At 38.0% G+C, this 22,356-nt stretch overlaps 1 protein-coding gene across 1 annotated transcript in view; it reads left to right on the top strand.

The window, feature by feature from the left end:
- Positions 1-2,099: 2,099 nt before the first annotated feature.
- The window catches only part of EXOC5 (exocyst complex component 5), a 46,734-nt gene continuing 26,477 nt past the window's right edge, over positions 2,100-22,356 (top strand). The window contains exons 1-6 of the mRNA XM_042782433.1: positions 2,100-2,124; positions 3,352-3,371; positions 11,546-11,640; positions 12,622-12,769; positions 15,702-15,896; positions 20,441-20,505. Coding sequence (XP_042638367.1) covers positions 2,100-2,124; positions 3,352-3,371; positions 11,546-11,640; positions 12,622-12,769; positions 15,702-15,896; positions 20,441-20,505 — 548 coding nt within the window. The remainder of the gene's footprint in view (positions 2,125-3,351; positions 3,372-11,545; positions 11,641-12,621; positions 12,770-15,701; positions 15,897-20,440; positions 20,506-22,356) is intronic.

The following is a 22,356-nucleotide window of genomic DNA, read 5'->3' as shown; positions in this document are numbered from 1 at the left end:
CTAACCTCAGGCAGATTCTCTGTTTCTCAAGACCCAGGTGCATTTCTTGAAGCTTTATTGTTGTTTTGTTGTTGTTATGTGCCATCGAGTTGGACCCGACTCATAGCGACCCCTCCTTGGGTTTCCAAGGCGGTATCACTACAGAAGTAGATTGCCCAACCTTCCTTCTGAGGAACTCTGGTAGCATAGTGCCTGAGACACTTGACTGCTAACCAGAAGGCTCGCAGAAGCTTTATTATTGGAAATATTTTCTCTTGGCACTGAATTTGAAGACAACTCCTCTGTGAAGGTGTAGTTGTAACTGCTGACCATTTTCATTTGGCACACACATACCCAGCCAGCCCTCCATAAATCAAGTTCATACTTTTTCTTTCTCCATCAGGTGGTTGTAAGAGATTTCCCTTAAAAGGTGTGTGATGAGGGAGGGATGCTGGTATAATAGTGGTGTATGACATAGGAGTTTAGGCTGCCTTCTAATAAGCAGTTTGCTCAGGTTTTTTGGTCTTGTGATTGATTCAGGGTTTACCACTTCCATTTTATGATGCATAGTTTCTGGATCTATTTGACATAATGACTTGGTGGGTCTATTGGAACCCATCTCATGATAAGTAGTTCTAGATGCATGTGTCCTGTGATCAGATGTGCCATCTCTGTCGGGGTCCAGTAGCATAACTGGAATTATTTCTCAAATATGTGTAATTTTCTGCTGCTGGTGGTAAGGTCTTGCTTCCTAACCCAGGGATCTGAAGTGTGCTTCTCCTACTGGGGAGAAGCATGATTCCACATGGCATTGTTTCCCAGTCCTTAGACCTCTAATGCTATGGAGCCAGGCCTATGTTGCAAGGTTGGTTGTTTTGCAGCCTAGACCTTCAGTAGAGCTCTTTCTTGCTTTAGTGTTGCCTGATACATATACCAGGATAGATGAGCAATATACTACCTCCAGGACCTGAAAAGGCTTACCTTGTATTGTGTGTCCTTTTTTGTGATGGGAGATGCAAAGTGCAATAATTTGTCCTCTGTTTTTGATGGGATGTCTCAGCATGCCCCTCACTACTGGACTCTCAAAATTTGTACTGAATTAGTGTGCCTTTGAATCTTTGCACAGTATATGTCTCACTCTGTGGAGCACATGGTCTTTTTTTTTTTGGACTTTCCCTTCACCCAAGTTAATGACCCATTTATCCTTCAGTTAGTTGTTTACTCTCCCTTCCCCACTCACTCCTGGTAACCATCAAAGAGTATTTCTTTTTTTTTGTGAAGCCCTTTTCTTGACTTTTTCCAGTAGTGCTCTCATACAATATTTGTCCTGTGGTGATCGACTAATTTCACTCAGCATGATGGTCTCTAGGTTCATCCATGTTATGAGATGTTTCACTTATTCATCTCTGTTCTCTAATGATACGTAGTACTTCATTGTCTGTATATACCATAGTTTTGTTGATCCATTCCTCAATTGATGGGCATTTAAATTGTTTCTGTCTTTTTGCTATTGTAAACAGTGCTTCAGTGAACATAGATATGCATATATCTGTTTGTGTTACATCTCTTATTTCTCTAGGATATGTGCCTAGCAGTGAGATTGCTGGGTCATATGGTATTTTTATTTTAGGAACCACCATACCATTTTCAATTTTTCACAGTGGATGTACCATGTGCCATTTTATAGTACCACCAGCAGTGTATAAGGGTTCTAGTCTCTCCATACCCTCACTAGTATTTGTTATTTTTGGAACACATAGTCTTACCAAGACCTCCAGTGTCCTAGTCATTTCTCACTCATTCAGCCCAAATAACATCATATCATATTTACTATGAATGATCAATGTGAGGTTCTGCAGTATGTCCAGATGGTACAATTATGTTATAATAGAGAGCAGGTGAGATCATAGCCCTGAAACAAACTTGTAAATGTTGTTTATTGTCAGATCCTTATGAATGTGAACTGTATCTAATCCTTCTTCTTGATAGCTATAGAAAAGAATGCATTCACCAAATCGTTGGCCATATGCAATACATGATTCATTGCCCATATGTATTAAGGCTGGGTGATACTACATCTGGCATGACAGAGGAACTGAGGGCACTTTTAGATGATTTTGATGTCATCCTCCAGGATCCATCTGGATCCAGACTGGTGAATTAAATGAGAATATGATGAATAATATTGCCCCTGCATCTTTTAGATCAGAGGTCAGCAAACACAGTCCATAGGACAGCTGCCAGTTATAGTAAAAGCTTTATTGAAACACATCTATGCCCATTTGTTTTATATATTGTCTATGGTTTCTTCTGTACCACAGTGGCAGTTTAGTAGTTGCAGTAGAGACCGTGCCTAAAATATTTACTGTGTGGCCCTTTAAGAAAAAGTTTGCTGACCCCTGCTTTAGATCTTGAAGGATGCCAGTGATTTTTGCCTTCCCACTTAATTTACAACTTTGGCTAGAGCAGAGGAGTTTCAGAGACTTTCGCTTGGACTTTCCTACTATAATAGCTCCTATCGTATAGACAAAGGATCCAACGTGGGAGTTGGATTAGCCACTGAATATGTCTATCCTAGGCATATATTTGGGAGCCCTGGTAGCATAGTGGCTAAGACACTTGCCTGCTAACCAGACGGCTGGCAGTTCAAACCCACCAGCCACTCCTCGGAAGGAAGGTTGGGCAATCCTACTTCAGTAGTGATACTGCCTCGGAAACCCAAGGAGGGGTCGCTGTGAGTCGGGGCCGACTCGACGGCACATAACAACAACAACAACAACAACAGGCATATATTTGTAAACTAGGGAAGTGGCCAGTAGAGATAGGATAATGGACCTGTTGAATCCTTTGTGAGCAGGACCTTGGCCAAGACTTAGCCTCATTATGTCCTTATTCTGACAAGGGGTTGATGGTACATTGGGCCAGTCAGCTGTCATTGTCAACTAGGACCCGTGCATCTAACAGTCCTCACAGTGTTTGAATATTCTTCTTTTTGTAGTATACCATTCCTAAAGCAAATGGTCATGGTTCTTTTGGGGAAGGAAAGGGCAGTGGGTGGTGGTGGTGGTAGTGGTTCCTTATTGCGTATATTTGCCAGCATATCGTATGGTCCTTTCTCTTGGGAACCCAGCCTCTTTCAATCAATAAAGGAGAACATATCAATCATTATTCCCCCCTTCACTCACTTTAGGGGGCCCTGGTGGCGTAGTGCCTAAGCCCTTTGATTGATAACCAGACGGCTGTGGTTCAAGCCTGCCAGCCACTCCTTATTGGGCAATCTACTTCTGTAGTGATACTGTCTTGGAAACCCAAGGAGTGCTCACTATGAGTCAGATTTGACTTGATGGCAGTGAGTTTGGTTTGGTTTTTCACTCACTTTAAGCAGTTCTGTGGTGTAATTGTTAAGGCACTTGGCTGCTAACCAGAAGGTTGGTGGTTTGAACCCACCAGCTGCTCCACAGAAGAAAGATGAGGCATTCTGCTTCCGTAAAGATTTACAGCCTTGGAAACCCAGTGGGGGTCACTGTAAGTTGGAATCACCTTGATGGCAGTGAGTTTGTTTTTTGGTTTGGTTCACTCATTTTGCTCTAGTCATACTTGCACACTTGCTGTTGCTTTCATACTAAGTTTATTCTATTGCTTGGAGCATTCCTTCCCTGAATCTTTACATATTTATTCCTTAGCTGCATTCAGGTCTTTGCTCAAAATTTATTTTCTTAGAGTTGTTGTTGTTAGGTGCTGTCAAGTCGTTTCCGACTCATAATGATCCCATGCACAGCAGAATGAAACACTGCCCGATCCCACGCCAGCTCCATGATCCTTGCTATACTTGAGCCCATTGTCGCAGCCACCATGTCAATCCATCTCGAAGGCCTTCCCCTCCTTCGTCAACCCTCCACCTTACCAAGCATGACACCCTTCTCCAGGGAATGGTCCCCTCTGACAACAAAGTAGGTGAGATGAAGTCTGGCCATCCTAGCTTCTAAGGAGCATCTCGGCTGCACTTCCTCCAGGACAGATCTGTTAGTTCTTTTGGCAGTCCATGGTGCCTTCAGCATTCTTTGCCAGCGCCACAACTCAAAAGCATCAACTCTTCTTTGGTCTTCCTTATTCACTGTCCAGCTCTCACATGCATACGAGGCAATTGGAGATAACATGGCTTGTGTCAGGCGCACCTTAGTCCTCAAGGAGACATCCTTGCTCCTCAGCACTTGAAGAGTTCCTTCGCAGCTGACCTACCCAGTGCTACACATCATCTAATGTCCTGACTGCTGCTTCCATTGGCCTCGATTGTAGAACCAAGCAATGTGAATTCTTTGACAACCTCAATCTTTTCTCCATTTAACTTTAACTGTTTCAGTCCATCTGATTGAGGGCCTCCCCCTTTTTTGTTGACTGTCCACTTTACCAAGCATGATATCATTCTCCAGGGAATAGTTCCATCTTACAACATGACCAAAGTAGGTAAGATGAAGTCTAGCCAGTCTCACTTCCAAGGAGCATTCCAGATGCACTTCTTCCAGAACAGATTTGTTAGTCCTTTTAGTAGTCCATGGTACTCTTAGCATTCTTCTCCAGCACCACAACTCAAAAAGCATCAACTCTTCTTTGGTGTTCTTCATTCATTGTCCAGCTCTCACATGCATATGAGGCGATTGAAAATACCCTGGCTTGGGTTAGGCGCACATTAGTCTTCAAGGAGACATCTATGTTCTTCAGCACTTGAAAGAGGTCTTTTGCAGCAGATTTGCCCAATGCAATACGTTGTCTGCTGTCTTGACTTCTGCTTCCATTGGTGTTGATTGTAGAACCAAGTAATATGATGTCTTTGATAACTTCAATCTCTTCTTTATTTATGGTGAAGCTCTTTATTGGACTAGTTGTGAGGATTTTTGTTCTCTTTATATTGAGGTGTAATCCATACTGCAGACTGTAGTCATTAATCCCCATCAGTAAGTGCTTCAAGTCATCCTCACTTTCAGTGAGCAAAGTTGTGTCGTCTGCATATCGCAGGTTGTTAATGAGTCTTCCTGCAATCCTGATGCCATGTTCTTCTTATAATTCAGTTTCTCAGATTATTTGCTCAACATACAAATTGAATAAGTATGGTGAAAGGATACAACCCTGACACACTCCTTTCTTGATTTTGAACCATGCAGTATCCCCTTGTTCTGTTCAAATGACAGCCTCCTGATCTATGTACAGGTTCCTCATGAATACAACCAAGTGTTCTGGAATTTTCATTCTTTTCAATGTTAACCATAATTTATTATGATCCACATAATCAAATTCTTTTGCATAGTCAATAAAACATAAGTAAACATCTATCTGGTATTCTTTGCTTTCAGCTAAGATCCATCTGATACCAGCAATGACATCCCTCTTTCCACGTCCTCTTCTGAATCCAGCTTGCATTTCTGGAAGCTCTCTGTCAATATACTGCTGCAACTGTTTTTGAATTACCTTCAGTAAGGTTTTACTTGCATGTGATAGCAATGATACTGTTTAATAATTTCCACATTCTGTGGGATCACCTTTCTTTGGAATGGGTAAAAATATGGCTCTCTTCCACTTAGTTGGCCAGGTAGCTGTCTTCCAAATCTCTTGGCATAGCCGAGTGAGTGCCTCCAGTGGGACAACCATTTGTTAAAACATCTCAATGGGTATTCCATCAATTCCTGGAGCCTGGTCTTTGCCAATTCCTTCAGTGCAGCTTCAACTTCTTCCTTCAGTACCATTGGTTCTTGATCATATGCCACCTCCTGAAACGGATGAAGATCAACCAGTTCTTTTTGGTACAGTGCCTCTGTGTATTCCTTCCATCTTCTTTTGATGTCTCCTGCATCACTCATATTTTTCCCATAGAATCTTTCAATATTGCAACTCTAGCCTTAAATTGTTTCCTCAGTTCTTTCAGTTTGAGAAATGCCAAACATGTTCTCCCTTTTGATTTTCTAACTCCAGGTGTTTGTACATTTTATTATAGTAATTGGCTTTGTCTTATCAAGCTGCTCTTTGAGTTCTTCTGTTCTTTTATCTTGTCATTTCTTCTATTTGCTTTAGCTACTCTCCACTCAATGGCAAGTTTCAGAGTGTCTTATGACATCCATTTTGGTCTTTTCTTCCTTTCCTGTGTTTTTAATGACCTCTTGCTTTCTTCCTGGATGATGTTCTTGATGTCATCCCACAATTCCTCTGGTTTTCAGTCATTAGTGTTCAATGCATCAAATCTATTCTTTAGATGGTCTCTAAATTCAGAAGGGATGTAATCAAGATTATATTTTGGCTCTCATGGACTTCTTTTACTTGTCTTCAGCTGCAGCTTGAACATGCATATGAGAAGTTGATGGTCTGTACCATAATCAGGTCCTCGCCTTGTTTTGGCTGAAGATACTGAGCTTCTCCATCACCTGTTGCCACAGATGTAGTCCATCTGATTCCTGTGTATTCCATCCGGTGAAGTCCACGTGTATGGTTGTTGCCTATGTTGTTGGAAAAGGTATTTGCCAGTGTTGTTTCTATTACCAAGGCCATATTTTCCAACTCCTGATAATTCTTCTTTGTTTCCAACTTTTGCATTCCAGTTACCAGTAGTGATAATCAATACGTCTTGATTGCATGTTTGGTCAATTTCAGACTGCAAAAGTTGATAAAAATCTTCAGTTTCCTCATGTTTGGCTTTGGTGGTTGGTGCATAGATTTGGATAATAGTAGTATTAACTGGTCTTCCTTGTAGGTTTGTGGATATTATCCTATCACTGACAACATTTTACTTCAGGCACATCTTGAAACACTGTTTGTGACAATGAATGTCACACCATTCCTCTTGAATTTGTCCTTCCCAGCATAGTAGATCATATGGTTGTCTGATTCAAAATGACAGTCCATGTCAGTTCACTAATGCCCAGGATGTTGATCTTTATGCATTCTATTTTTGACAACTTCCTATTTTTCTAGATTCATACTTCGTACATTCCATGTTCTGATTATTAGTGGATGTTTGCATCTGTTTCTACTCATTTTGAGTTTGTGCCACATCAGCCAATGGTGGTCCCAAAAGCTTTACTCTATCCATATCATTAAGGTCATCTCTACTTTGAGGAGTCAGCTCTTCCCCAGTCAAACTTTGTGTGCCTTCCAACCTGATAGGCTCATCTTCTGGCACTAGATTGGACAGTGTTCCAGGAGTATTCATAAAATTTTCTGGTAATATATCAGACAGTGTTTCACTGCTATGTATAAGGTTTTCACTGGCCAATTGTTAGAGAAGTGGATGGCCTCTTCCTTTTTCTGAGTTCATCTTAGCCTGGAAGCTCCACTGAAACTTTTCTACCACATGTAACTCTGCTGGCATTTTGCAACACCAGTGGTATAGCCTCCAGCCTCATAGCAACATGTAAGCCACCACTGTATGACAAATTGACAGACTAGTTCATCTCCCTTAGTTGTTTGTAACAGCTTTGTGCCTGTCTACCTTGGGCTGGCCTTAAAATAGAGCTGCCCCCAAGTGAAAACAGCCCCCCTCCAGCCCCATGCCCACCCACCTCGGGTGCCGGCCTAAAATAGAGCCGCCCCAAGTAAAAAGCAGCCCTCAGTCCCACGCCCACCTACCCGGGTGACAACCTTAAAATAGAGCCGCCCCAAGTGAAAAGGAGCCCACGAGCTCAGTGCCTGCCTATCTCGGCTATTCAACTATAGCTGTTGAATTGAAAACTACAGCTGTTCAATAACTAATAAATGAAATTAATACGTTTATGGACATACATAATTTAATAATGCTGATACATTGAAATTAATGAGCATTATAGCTGTTAAGTTGAAAATTGCCACTATTCAATAACTAATAAATGAAATTAATAATACATGAAAACTGAGATTAAGTATTTGCAAAGTATGTATCAAAAAAAAAGTTAAGAAAAAGAAACATGATAACTGCATGAAGTTATTTAATGAAAGTATCATAGACTTTTGGAAGGGCTGACTACTTCCTAAAATAATTTAGTCTGTAAATAACCTTGATTTTAAAGAAAAAGATGTTGATTTTACAAGTAGTTAAGAAATGGAACTTCAAAGTCAGATAAATCTGCCACTTGTGGTCTATGTGATCTTCCATTAAATAACGTTTTTATGTGACATGATTGCACAGGCCTAAAATGAATCTATAGAACCTAACAAAGTAGGCTTGTAAGGATTAAATGCGTAGTGCTAGGTACATGCCTGGTACATAGTAAACATTTAAAAAAGATTAGCTATCATCAATATCTCACCATTTAGAGGGATTTCGTGTGCTGATCAAGTTTTCTAAAGTTTGTTTTAGCTCTAAACATAAATTCCTTTTTTTCTGAGTCAGTATTTATCAATTTATAGGACCTTCCCTCTTTGAGGAATTAAATGAAATAATGCATGTGAAGTGCTTATGAAGTGATAATGTTAACTGTTATTCTTGTTGGTATTCTTATTCTTATTCTGATGGGCCCTCTGACTGAAATATATCCTCTCATTCCTCCTATCAACTTATCAGCTTGGTGAACAATTCTCTCAAATTCCAGTATGTTGAGGAGGACATGGTTATGATTTATGGATCTTAATTGTCTCTCTTCTTTGGATCCTTACGTAATATAGTTCTTGTCATCTGGTCCATGCATCTTAGTTTCTTTAATTAGTTAAGCTCTATCTTCTCTTCCTCTTATGGTCTGTAAAACTATTGGCTCTATTTTTGGCTAGTTGATTTTTTCCTTATTCCTTCAGGTATCATCTTAAATTTCCCTTCTCAGAAAGTTTGCTTGTTGTGCACCCCTCTCCCTGCCAGTTTTCTTTCATCTCTCCCCATCTTTCATCACCTCTGTTCTTTTGTTACATACTTTTGTAGTAACCAGGACTTTTCTTTCCCTCAATTTATAATTAGTTATTTCTGTAATTAGAAATCCTGTGTGGCCAGAGGTGACAAGTCACCATGAGTCAGATTGGACTTGGTGGCAACTAACAACAGCACCATTGTTTAATATTGATATTCCTACTTGTTTTATATCGATAGTCCTACTTACAAGATCATTTCTATGAGATCTTTGAAGGGACCTTGTCTTTTGAATTTTTCTTGTACCTTAGTGCCTCTTACAATGCCCAGCACATAGAAGGGGCTCAGTAAATACCTTAATTAATGAATAAGCATTTCCATTCCCCAACTCTCTACTGAACTAAAAACTCACTTTGTTGTAGTTGTTAGGTGCCTTTGAGTTGTTTTCAGCTCATAGCAACCCTATGTACAACAGAACAAAATACTGCCTGATCCTGTACCATCCTTAAAATTGTTGCTTTAGTTGAGCCCATTGTTGCAGCTACTGTGTCTATCCATCTCATTGAGAATCCTCTTTTTCACTGACACTCTGCTTTATCAAATGTGGTGCACTGAATTACTTAATATGGCTCTTCTAGCCATGGTCTTTGTGACTCCCATCAGATGACTGGGACTATGCAAATGTGAGGGGCTTGCAGCCCACCAAGGGGATTGGATAGCTTGCTAATAATGTAAATACAGTACATGACACCCTTGTGGGGTAGGGCCATGCAAATCACATGTATGTGACCCTAATGTGGGGATTGGTCAGTTTTACGATCCTGGAGACAGAAATGGGAGATCTCACTCACTACCATCAAGAGAGAAGAACCAGGAATGGAGCGTGTACTTGGACCTGAGATCCCTGCATAGAGAGAGCAGGGAGACAGCAGAGGGGTAACAGGCCTCCCAGCCCCCAGAGCAAGAATGCTGAGTACCTTCGAGTAGGAGGCTTGCTGGTGGAATGGGGTACCTTTTTGGGATAAATGAACTTTGTAACACTTGCTGGAGTGTGGCAGAGGCCAGGTCCAGGGCTAAAAGAGAGGTGTGCCTGTGTGCGTGGTCCAGGGGAGGCCTTCCTAATCAAAGAATTGTATGCTGAGCATTCTTGAACCTGAATTGTAACCTGTTACTTTCCTAATAAACCCCATAACGGTTAGGATTGTCTGAGTTCTTTGCAGCCATTGCAATAAATTATTGAACCCAGCAGAGAAGTAGAGAGTACCATGAGAGGAGCAGTTGGTATCAGAGTTGGCAAGAAGGTTGGAGGGTAGCAGCATGTCTGACTTCTGTCTCATAGGAATCAGCCTTGGGTTGTTGAGTTCTTCTGGATCCGCCTTCCCTCTTGTGAAGTTAGAGGTCACACAACACCGGCCTCTTGCTGTTTGTGTACTGAACATGATGTCCTTCTCCAGTGACTAGTCCCTTCTGATAATATGTCCAAAATTCATGAGACAAGGTCTTGCCATTGTCACTTCTAAGGAGCATTCTGACTGTGCTTCCAAGACAGATTTATTCATCCTTCTGGCAGTCTACGGTATACTCAGTATTCTTTGCCAACACTGTCATTTAAAGGCATCGTTTCTTCTTACATCTTCTTATTCATTGTCAAGCTGTTGCACACATGAGGCGGTTGAAAAGACCATTGCTTGGGGTCAGGCACACCTTAGTTCTCAGAGTGACATCTTTGCATGTTAACATTTTAAAGAGGTCTTCTGCAGCAGATTTGCCCAATTCAATAAGTTGTTTGATTTCTTAACTGCCGCATCCATGGGTGTGGTTTATATTAATACTGAAGTTTGTGCACATGTTTTAAATTTTACTTCTCACACATTCTTGCATTATTTATTTGTATTTCTCTTTCCTCTTAGGCTGTGAGTTTCTCAGGGTGCAGTCTGGGTTTCATGCATCTTTTTATTCCAGAGCCTAATAGAGTACTTAGCACTGGAACTCATTTGTTGTATGCAAGTTTATCAGTGAAAATATGTTTTCAAGATAGTAACAAATGGAAATTTTTACAGATACAAAAATTCAAACTGGAATTTGAATGCAATAATATAAGGTACATGCTACTAAGTTGAGACAATATTTCACATCCATTTACATTAAAGAAGCTAGGTTGCAAAATATGTAACTGTGTGTATTAGTCATTTATAATGAGTCAAACATTCTACAAAAATTTTGTGTTCATGTCTGGTTTTCCTTTAGAATTACTTTAAATTCTAGTTAGCATTAGAGTAAATGAGCATTTCTAATACAATTGCTACATTTTACCAAATTGTCATCCAAAAGATAATTAACATTTCTGACAAAAATTAGAGTACACATTTTAGCTTACTCTTTCCTGCACTGCAGGAGAGAAAAAAAAATGTCAGTTTGCAAAGTTTTTTTTAAAAAAGTAATAATTTGATCTCAAGGTGAGGCTGCATATTTACATCTTTTTTGGGGCATTTGTGGTTTTTTAATAAGTTGTCTGTTTGTGACCTTTGCTCATTTTTCTGTTGGAGTGTTCTAACTGGTCATTAAGATTGTACTGATATGCTAATTTTATTAAGTACTTTGTTTCATTTACTGAAGAGTTAATTGAAAGAAACATTTACATAGATGAATAACTAGTAATTTGATTTCATTTTAAAAGTCTCACATAAGAGAACTCTTGTACTTTTGTAAGTAGTACGTACTACTGTACTAGTTGTCTTCTATGAAACTTTGAAAAATGTATTTGTGAACTAGGAGCCGTTTGTGGCGGATGAATATATTGAACGTCTTGTATGGAGAACCCCTGGAGGAGGCTCTAGAGGGGGAGCTGAAGCGTTTGATCCCAAAAGGTGAAGTAAAAAACATGTTTGTTTGTTTGTTTTAAATAGATTCAGTTGAGTACAGATTGACGTTTGTAATGCAGGTGATTATTGGGATTCCTTTTCAGTGTTCATGTAAAGGGATTTTAGCTTAACGCCTGGACAATGAAAACCCAAAACCAAACGCACTGCTGTGGAGTCAGATCCGACTCATAGCGACCCCTCCTTGTGTTTCCCAGGCGGCGTCACTATGGAAGTAGATTGCCCAACCTCCCTTCCGAGGAGTGGCTGGTGAGTTTGAACCGCCAGCCTTCTGGTTAGCAGTCAAGGGCCTTTGGCACTACACCGCCAGAGGTCCTGGACGATAAAAGACCCTGCAGTATAAACTGAGCATTAACAGTTTGAGATTGTGTTATTACTTTTACCTTTTTTTTATTTTAGAAAAGCATTATAACTATATGAGGAACGGATTTTATGGAATATAAGAGTTTTATTTTTTTCTACAATTAGCAATAAGTTAGAAAAAGTTGGTCATACCTGTAAAATAGAAACATGTTGAAAATGTTATTTTAAATATGGTTGTAAGTCAGGTGAACAAAAATTCACTGTACCCTAGAATGCACATTTTATTTGAACATAGTACATTTACTTCTTGACTGTTTTAAATAGACTGTAAAAATTATTTCTATTTTGGGAGTTAATGGAGATTCTGGATGAGATTTTCATTTGCCTTAGATGTCTTCATTGAGGAGTGAATAGTTAAAACTGGCTGTGTTTTAAAAAGTCATGTCTGTTTTAAAGCTATATGTTCTAGACAAAGCTATGAAGTCATGAAGTAATAGGTAGGTCTCACTGATTGAAGAAATTCCTAACAAGATGCTATAAAGAAAATTAACAGGATCATTTGTAGCTCACGGAACTCTTTTTAAGACTTTATTTATAAGTAAACTGGTCAGTTCCTAATGATTAATCATGGATGAATTGATATACATTATATCCTTCCTCTTCTAGATTATTAGAAGAATTTGTAAATCATATTCAAGAACTCCAAATAATGGATGAAAGGATCCAAAGGAAAGTAGAGAAATTAGAACAACAGTGTCAGAAAGAAGCCAAGGAATTTGCCAAGAAGGTACAAGAGCTCCAGAAAAGCAATCAGGTAATGCTAAACAATGAATAGTTTCTATTATAGTTAAAGAGCTGGAGATCCTCAAATTCTCATTAAGTGCTTTTTGCATACTTTGCTGAATGTAGTAAGAAGTATAGCAGTAAATGACACCTATTTTTATTGAATTCCATAGCTAATTACTTTGTGAAATTGTTTAAAGCACAAACCCAATAAAACAAACCCACTGCCATCAAGTCAATTCTGACTCATAGCGACCCTATAGGACAGAGTAGAACTGCCCCAAAAAGTTTCCAAGGCTACCTCCTTTGTTTAAAGCATTAAGTAGCCCTCAAAGTCATCATCAGTTAAAAATATACTACTACAATAAGAGCAGAAGTTGTCAAATCCACACTCTAACAATTTGCTTGTTGTTGTTAATTGTCATTGAATTGATTTGCACTCATGGTGACCCAATGTGTGCAGAATAGAACTGATCCAGAGGGTTTTCAAGGCTGTGACCTTTCAGAAGCAGATCGCCAGGCCTGTCTTTTTAAGGCATCTCCAGGTGGGTTTGAACTGCCAATCTTTTGACTAGTAGTTGAGTGTTTAACAATTGGTGCATCCCAAAGGCTCCATAGTTAGTATTGAAAACAAAAAACCACTTGTTTCTGTCCAGTCAGTTCCAACTCGTAGTGACCCTACAGAGCAGAATAGAATTGCCTCATAGGGTTTCCAAAGCTGTAATCTTTACAGAAACAGCCTGCCACATCTTTCTCCTGTGCTGGTGGGTTCAAACAGCCAACCTTTAGTTAATAGCCTAGCGATTAACCACCGTGCCACTAGAGTTCCCTTATCATTTGTATAGGCCGTACTGTATTTCCTTCCAATTTTAAGTTCTTAAAAAAAAAAATCTAGTCAAATGATATTAACTGTTGAGGTTTCTGTCCCTGCCCACCATGGGGATATAATGCTAGTTACCTGTTACACAGAGACTTCTGGCATTGGCTTGCTACTGAGTTGGTTTGTGCCAGAGTACTTCTTCTCAGGATAGGGTAGAATTCAGTTCAGCATGATCCTTTCTTTCCTTAGAACAATCTGAACTTTTAAGAATGGTACTTCAGCTGACCTGTACTTTAAGGTGTTCTTTATTAACTTGGATTTTTAGGTAGGCATTTGCATTTTCTTTTAATCATGAAACAAAACAGCACTGGACCAACTCTTGCCTGGACCAGAGAAAATCTGGTCTGCAAAGTTTCACAGAAGCCGTAAAGTGTGTGCCTCAATGAGAATTCGAGTGTAATGCTGGGAAAAAGAATTGGAGGATTCTACACCATTTTGGAGTAAATCCAAACCACTGGTGTTAAGTACCAGTGTGTCCCCCACATGTGTCAGAGTAGAGCTATGCTCCATAGAGTTCTCAGTGGCTGATTTTTCAGAAGTAAGTCACCAGGCCTTTCTTCCATGGCCCCTCGCGTGGACTTGAATCTCTGACCTTTCAGTTGCCAACATTAACCGTTTGCACCACCTAAGGACTCTGGGAGCAAGAATGACAAGATTTCATCTCACGTATTTTGGATGTTATCTGGAAGGACCAGTCCCTGGAGAAGGGCATCATGCCTGGAAAGTAGAGAGCAAAAAGGAGGAAGACCCTCAATGCAATGAAATTGACACTGTAGTTGCAACAGGACCAGGCGGTGTTTCATTCTGTTGTATATTGGGTTGCTGTGAATTAGAACTGAATCCATGGCACCTTCCAAACAATGACAAGGACCCTTTGAGGTTAAGTTGGCCATGCTTAATCTGGAACCTCTGAATCACTTGATGGCCTGGGCCTGGTCTGGAAGGAACTTGATTGCTCTTTTTAAATGCAGGTTGATGAACATTATTTAGCCCTGCTGTCCCTGGGGCCAGTTGTTTAGTATAAGGGATTGAAAAGAAAAAAACCAAACTCATTGCCATCCGGTCAGATCCTCCTCATAGCAGCCCCTCCTTGGCTTTCTGAGGCAGTATCACTAAGGAAGTAGATTGCCCGACCTTCCTTCCAAGGAGTGGCTGGTGGATTTGAACGGCCAGGCTTTTAGTTAGCAATCAAATGCCTTAGGCATTACGCCACCAGAGCTCCTAATTAGCTATGTAATATCAAACAATTTAATGCTCTATGCCTCAGTTTTTCATCTATTAAATCAGTAGTTGTGAGGATTACATAAGTTACTGCATGTAATGTACTTACAACAGTGTCTAGTGCAAAGAAAATCCTGAATAAGTAATGGCAGCTTCATCCCCCACACGCAATTTAAGGTAAAACAAAGGTACCATGCTGAATTATCAGCAGTTTGTCACTGACAGTTCTCAGGAATCCATTGCACATGATTTTCATCTAACGTAGCACAATCACTGTATCCTAAAAGAAGGGAAAGAATATTCTGGAAAGAAGTGTGCCTTCGCTTCAGTAGAGTGTTTGCTCCAGTATTCTGTTTTCAAAACTGGGAAAATGCAATTTTATGTATAATACTAGCATTGCTATTCAAATAACTAATGTAAATGTTGGTTAAATACTCTAATTTTTATCAGTGTTTATTTGTACTTCTGACCTTTTTTTTTTTTTGGTCTATTAGCAAGAGCATTTGTCAGGTCCCTTTGATATTAGTTTATTGTTTTTCGAGTCATTATTAAGGGCTAAATGGCAGGTCCTCTGTTAAACAAGATCTATGATAGCTTTGCTGTTTTGCTTATTAACAATTGTGTTCATCATAAAATACGATTATTTTAATAGTTAAAAGTATAGAAGTTTGCAACTTGGTTAAAAAGTTTTCAGATCATGTGCTGAGTGTAAATTGTTTTGGGTATCATCTCATGTGAGTTCTACATTATCCTTAGTTACCTAACAGAGTAGCAGTGAGATTGGTTGTTTAATTTTTGTATTTATTAACTTAAAAACTGAAGTTCTCTGATATTTTTTTATGCTTCTGCACATTTTTCCTAGGTGGCCTTCCAGCATTTCCAAGAACTAGATGAGCACATTAGCTATGTAGCTACCAAGGTCTGTCACCTTGGAGATCAGTTGGAGGGGGTAAACACACCCAGACAACGGGCAGTGGAGGCTCAGAAACTGATGAAATACTTTAATGAGTTTCTAGATGGAGAATTGAAATCTGATGTTTTTACAAATTCTGAAAAGGTAAGCACAGTTACTGTCAGAAGGATCAAAGTAAATCACAGCATTAATGACAATGTCCTAACTGTGAGGTACAGTTGTTACTTTCCAGAGTCAGACTTCAAAGCACTGAGTGACTTGTTAAAAAGTTTTATTTATTCTGAAATGTAAATTAACATGGTTGTCTGTAGATTGCTGATGAAGTGTTGATGTTAAATCTTTCAGTTGGGTTAACAGTTTTGGTTTATGAAATTAGGTTCAGTTTACAAATATTGAGGTAAATAGATCTGTAAGTGTTTTCCATAATCAACTTCTAACATTAACTGAACTTTCATAGTTTTTGAATAGTTACATTACATTGGGTAAGGGTGTGATCTGATAAGCTGAAATGTCTTTTTGACAGGGATTCAGAGCCTTTTTTTTTAAGGTTTTTTTTTTTTTTAAAGAAAAAACCTCAAAGAATTAAAACATAGTTTGGACTAAAAAATAGAAACATATGAATTGATTATGTTAATCCTTTCTATAGCACTAGTCACTTAATCCTGGTACATGGTATTGGCTACTTTCCACTCTTGAACAAGGGTGATTTAGCTGACATTCTTCCCTTCAGGGAAAAGAAGAATCAAAATGCATGAAAAAATAGACATTCCTATGAATAGTAGATGCACGTAGTAACATTGTCCAGTAGTGTATTAAGTACAGTTGTCTTGAATTATTTTATATTCATTCCATAGAATATCTGAGATACTATAATGTTAAAATATAAGGATTACTGAAGTTTGCTTTAAATTAAGCAACACGTGTTTTGTGAATAGGAAATGCAGGGTTATAGAGTTTAATATTTTTAAAGATCTTTGAAAAAATGTTCACATGTTGTTGTTATGTGCCATTGAGTCAGACTAACTCATAGTGACCCCTCCTTGGGTTTCTGAGGCAGTATCACTACGGAAGATTGCCCAACCTTCCTTCCGAGGAGTGGCTTGTGGCTTTGAACCGCCAGCCTTCTGGTTAGCAGTCAAGTGCCTTAGGCACTATGCTACCAGAGCTCCTAATGTTCACATATATATAAATAATTCTCTAAAGAAAAAACAGTATTTTAAAGAATGAACTTTCAGAATTGTATTTGTGGTATAAAGTAAAATAGGTAAGATTAACATCAAGAAGGAGGTAGTACTTAACCTTGTGCATTTAGCTTTGCACATTTATGTGATTTTTATATGTAAGAGTATATAAATAAGGCTTTAACACTGTTTCAGGGTAGCTTACAGAATGATTTTATTTTTATTTTATAAATTTTCTAAACATAAGCAGATGAATTTTTAATGTAGTGTAAACATTTATTTGTAGTATACATATTATAAAAATAGGTTTTATGTTTAAAACTATTGTATTTAATTAGAATCTTACACTTTTGGGATTGTACAGTGTATTTAGGCTCTCGTATAACAGAAATGCAGATACCCAGTACGAGTTACCTAGTTGCAGCTCAAGGCAGTCATTTAGAGTCCAGAGAAAAATAAAATATAAATGGACTGATCATTTTTAACCTGATTTGTATTTGTGATGTTTTACATCATGATATTATGTTCTTTACTTATTCTTATTCTTTAAATATTTTAATAATCCTCAAGTAATTGTATAGCTCATAGTGTTACTATTGTCTCTTAATATTTGACATTTTTGTTGAAAGAAAAAATATTTCTGTTATTAGTTCATTTATTTTGTTATTTAACCATCTATAATTTTTGAAGGAGCTCTGGTAGCATAGTGGCTAAGGCACTTGACTGCTAACCAGAAGGCTGGCGGTTCAAACCCACCAGCCACTCCTCAGAAGGAAGATGGGGCAATCTACTTCCGCAGTGATACTGCCTCAGAAACCCAAAGAGGGGTCGCTATGAGTCGGGTTTGACTCGACGGCACATGACAACAACAACAACATAAGTTTTGAGGAACTATATGGACTAACAGTGTTTAAACTGACTCCTCGTACTTTTTTTCTTTACTTCACTTTCTTCTCTATCCTTTTTTCTTTTTGCCTTCTTTGTTCCTTATTTTATCCTCCTTTCCCCGTTGCCTTATTTTCATCTCATCTCCCCCACAAATTTTGGGTTACCATTTGCTAATTAGGAGCTCTGATAGCATAGTGCCTAAGGCACTTGACTGTTAACCAGAAGGCTGGCAGTTCAAACCCACCAGCCACTCCTCGAAGGAAGGTTGGGCAATCTACTTCTGTAGTGATACTTCCTCGGAAACCCAAGGAGGGGTCGCTGTGAGTTGAGTCTGACTCAAAGGCACATAACAACAACAACAACAACATTTGCTAATTATACATTATTACTATTTTCCTGGTACTATCACAGTTAACCCCACTTAGAAATTCATATGGTACTAGACTGCCAATTACTAGATGAACTTCTAGCTTTCTTAGATTCTAAACTCTGTGTGCCTTTTACCTTCCCAGTAGAAAGAAAAGGAAAATCACCTAAATTGGTAGAAAAGTATGTGATTTGGGGGGCAGGGATTAGAATGGGGTATGAACACATCTTCTTTTTTCTTCCTGTCCTGTAGTCATTTGATCTCCCCTGAGCAAAATGTATTTTATGCCATGTTATGTACTCCCTCTTCACTCTGTCCTTACAGTGTATGTTGGTTGTTTATCTTAAAATAACACTTTTTCTAAGAACTAATAACAGAAATACTTTTTCTTTGAATGAAAACTTCAAATATTAAGAGACAGTAGTCACACTATGAGCTACACAATTACTTAAGGATTATTAAAATATTTAAAGAAAAGGTAAAGAACATAATATCATGATATAAAACATGACAAATACAAATCAGGTTAAAAATAAGCTATAATCAGTCCATTTATATTTTTTTTTTTCTCTAGACTCTAAATGATTTCCTTGAGTTGCAACTAAATAGGTAACTGGTACTGGGTACTTTTTTCTTCAAGTAGATAATGCCTGAGGACCCTGATTATTTTTAACATTGTTAGCAAGTGTGATCTCTCATGTCAGCCTAATAATCAATAACAAATGTAAGCAAATACAGGGCACAAATGGTCAAATGCTGAAGGATTGATGGTTTGAACCCACATAGAGGTGCCTTTCAAGACAGGCCTGGCAGTCTGCTTCTGCAAGGCCACACACAGTCTTGAAAATTCTCAAACAGTTTTACTTTGCACACATGGTGTCTTCAAGAATTGGAATCTCCTCCATAACAACCAGTAACAACAGCAAGCAAATTATTAGATTGTAGCCTTGACAGGTTCTGTACTTACTGCATTAGTATGTTTTTAACTGATGGATGACTTTGAGGGTTACTTGTGCTTTAAACAATTTTACAAAATAATTAACTGAGGGAATTCAAGAAAAACAAATGTTATTTACTGCTACACTTCTTATTATAGTAAACAAAGTTTGCAAACAGCTCATACTAACTGCAAACCTCTTAAAAAATCAGGAAAGGCTCCTGATAGAAACAAAACTGGCTGTGTGTTAGGCAGGTTGTTTTTGAAAGAGTTAATTGTGAGGAGAAAATGATGGACATTGCTAATACAAGTCAGTGGCCTGGTAAAATATGATGCTGCAGTGAGCGCTTACGCCCATATGCAGCAGGATGGAATGACAGTGACATGCTGACTAGGAGAGAAGAGGTGACGAAAGCAGATATGCTATACTCACTGTCATTTGGAGCAAGAAGTGGCAAGAGGCTCTGCTGCTGTTACCCACAGTTGCTTGCCGGGTTGAGTACTTAGCACAAACCATATTAATATTTTTAGCTCACTCTTCACTTTTTTTTTCTTTTTTAGTATAAAAGAAAATTCAGTTATTGAGCTATAAAACGTTTAGTTTATGGTAACATAAAACTTAGTACTAATTAGAGATTTGATGAAAAAGTAAACATATAACTCTCCTACCCTGTGGTGTAAGAACAGCCAAATATCTACATTTTCATAATTTTAGAACTCCTTCCTAAGCCCTTTATTTCTCCAACTTGAATAAATGCACACATTTCTATGCTGTATTTCATTCAGGAGACTTTATATCAAACTTTTTCTTTGCTTTCAGGACAAGTGTTACAAATTTACATGTTTCTTAAGTAACAAGGACTCTATTTTCTTTTGTTCATTTAGATTAAAATGGGTTATAATGAAGCAATATGAACAAAATCATTTCCATGAATCTTGTTTATCCTTTTTGGGTTTATAAACTCAGAATATAAACTTACACTTTTGCTTTCAGCAGGCATTAATTTGAATTTCTTCACAGTGAACTTGAACTGCAAGTTTCACTTAGAAGGGGATTATGGCATCATAAAATCACAAAATCTCAGTACCAAAAAGAGAAATTTTTCTTGATTCATGATTGATGGTACCCCAAATGTATTCCTGTTGTTCACAAGGTTTAGTTTGTTGTCCATTTTTTGAAGGGAAATTGTTTGGGGCAAGGACTCTGGGGATACATAGGAACATATTACTGTTTCCAATTTTATATGTGCCTATGTATAATTTCTTTACTATAAGAATTTTTTTCTTAATTATTATTTTTATTTATTTTTAATAGATAAAGGAGGCAGCAGACATCATTCAGAAGTTGCACTTAATTGCCCAGGAGTTACCTTTTGATAGGCAAGTTTATTTCTTAAGAGCTAATGTGGATGTATGGTGTAATATATAGAATAAAATTATATTTTTCCCTGTATGATTTTCCTTGTTTATTAATTCAACAAGAATTTACTGAATATCTCTTTTGTACATGGTACAGTATAAAATAGTTGATTGAAAAGATAATTATTCTTAATACCTAATTTTAATGATATGCTTTGAAATAACTTAAATCTTGTTTTTTTCTGGAAAAAAAGGAGGTTTTTAATGCGTACAATTTTGTTTATATTGACGTTGAGAATATACACAGCAAAACATACGGCAATTTGAGAGTTTTTACATGTACCATTTAGTGACATTGATTACATTCTTTGAGTTGTATAACCAGTCCCATTCTTTTTTTTTTTCTGAGTTGTTCCTCCTCCATTAACATAAATTCACTGCCCCCTAAGGTCCCTAATCTAATCTTTTGAGTTGTTATTATCAATTTGATGCCATATCAATCTTAAAAGGACATCTGGTAGCATAGTGGCTAAGGCACTTGACTGCTAACCAGAAGCCTGGCGGTTCAAACCCACCAGCCACTCCTTGGAAGGAAGGTTGGGCAATCTCTTTCCGTAGTGATACTACCTCGGAAACCCAAGGAGGGTCGCTATGAATCAGGTCCGACTCGATGGACATAACAACAACAACATAGATCTTAAAAGAGCATAATGCTCAAGGCAGACATATTTTGTTTTTTTGACTTACTATTGATTTGATTGAAAGTTGACAAAGCAAATTAATTTTCCATTCAACAGTTCATACACATTTTGCTTTGTGACATTGATTGTATTTTTATTTTTGGGGCTTTGAGAACTTAGGATATTAGGGGACATGGAAACTTTACGCATAAGACCAACTACTTTTTCTGTCAGGAGATGATCGTTTTTAAGCTTTTTGAGATTTTGGACACCTTTGAAAATCTGATGAAAGTTACAACTTTCTTCAAAAAATTAAGAATTTTTGTGTACAAGTATTTGTATACAATTCCATGGAGTTTTAAATCTGCCAGCTACTCATAGATCCCTCTATAGGGACTTCAGGTTAGGAATCCCTGTTTTAGACTCAAGACCCCAGGGCCATTGCTAAATTAGGTATTAACAGTTTCATCCTAAAAGAAACTGTTTACTTAGAAGGAAATTTTTTCATGATAGCTTCTAGTCCAGAGAATATCAGACTATAATAAAATCTTAATAGTAATAGTCCCCCCATTTGAATACTTGAAAGAGATGAGTTTTTCCTTCGGCAACATATGTTATTCTTTTGATATTTGAAGATCTTCAGGGACAGATTAAAAATAGTATAGTAGTAGTAGTCTTAAAAGACACCCTAGTGGTGCAGTGGTTAAGTCAGTGGTTCAAACCCATCAACCACTCTGTGGGAAAAAGATGTAAACAGTCTCCTGTAAAAATTACAGCCTTGGAAACCCCATGGGGCAGCTCTGCTCTGACCTATACAGTCACTATGTATCAGAATTGACTTGACAGCAGTGGATGCACGGATAGATGGACTTAAGACTTAATCATTTTCTTGCAAACATACAGTAAGAGTGAATTCCAAACAAAAATTATATCCCTTAATCTCTCTCAATTCTTTGTACCACCATAAAGGATTAACAGTAATGATATTCTGTCACTATTTAGCTATTATTAATGATCTCATACTTGTCCAGCATTACGAATTTAACTTAATATTGAAATGATTCTTAAATATCTACCAAAACTTCTCTTTCACTTTATTTCATTGTTGGACTCTTTACTTAAATGGGTAAAATGCTTGACTCAGAATAGGTGCTTGAGAACTGTTGGCTCTATCTCCCACCTCTTTTGACAC

This window comes from Orycteropus afer, unplaced genomic scaffold, assembly GCF_000298275.1.
Source record: "Orycteropus afer afer isolate SDZICR_OR568_19922 unplaced genomic scaffold, OryAfe1.0 scaffold00314, whole genome shotgun sequence".
In the NCBI taxonomy this organism is placed as follows: domain Eukaryota; kingdom Metazoa; phylum Chordata; class Mammalia; order Tubulidentata; family Orycteropodidae; genus Orycteropus; species Orycteropus afer.
This window is presented reverse-complemented; position numbering and strand designations above follow the sequence as displayed.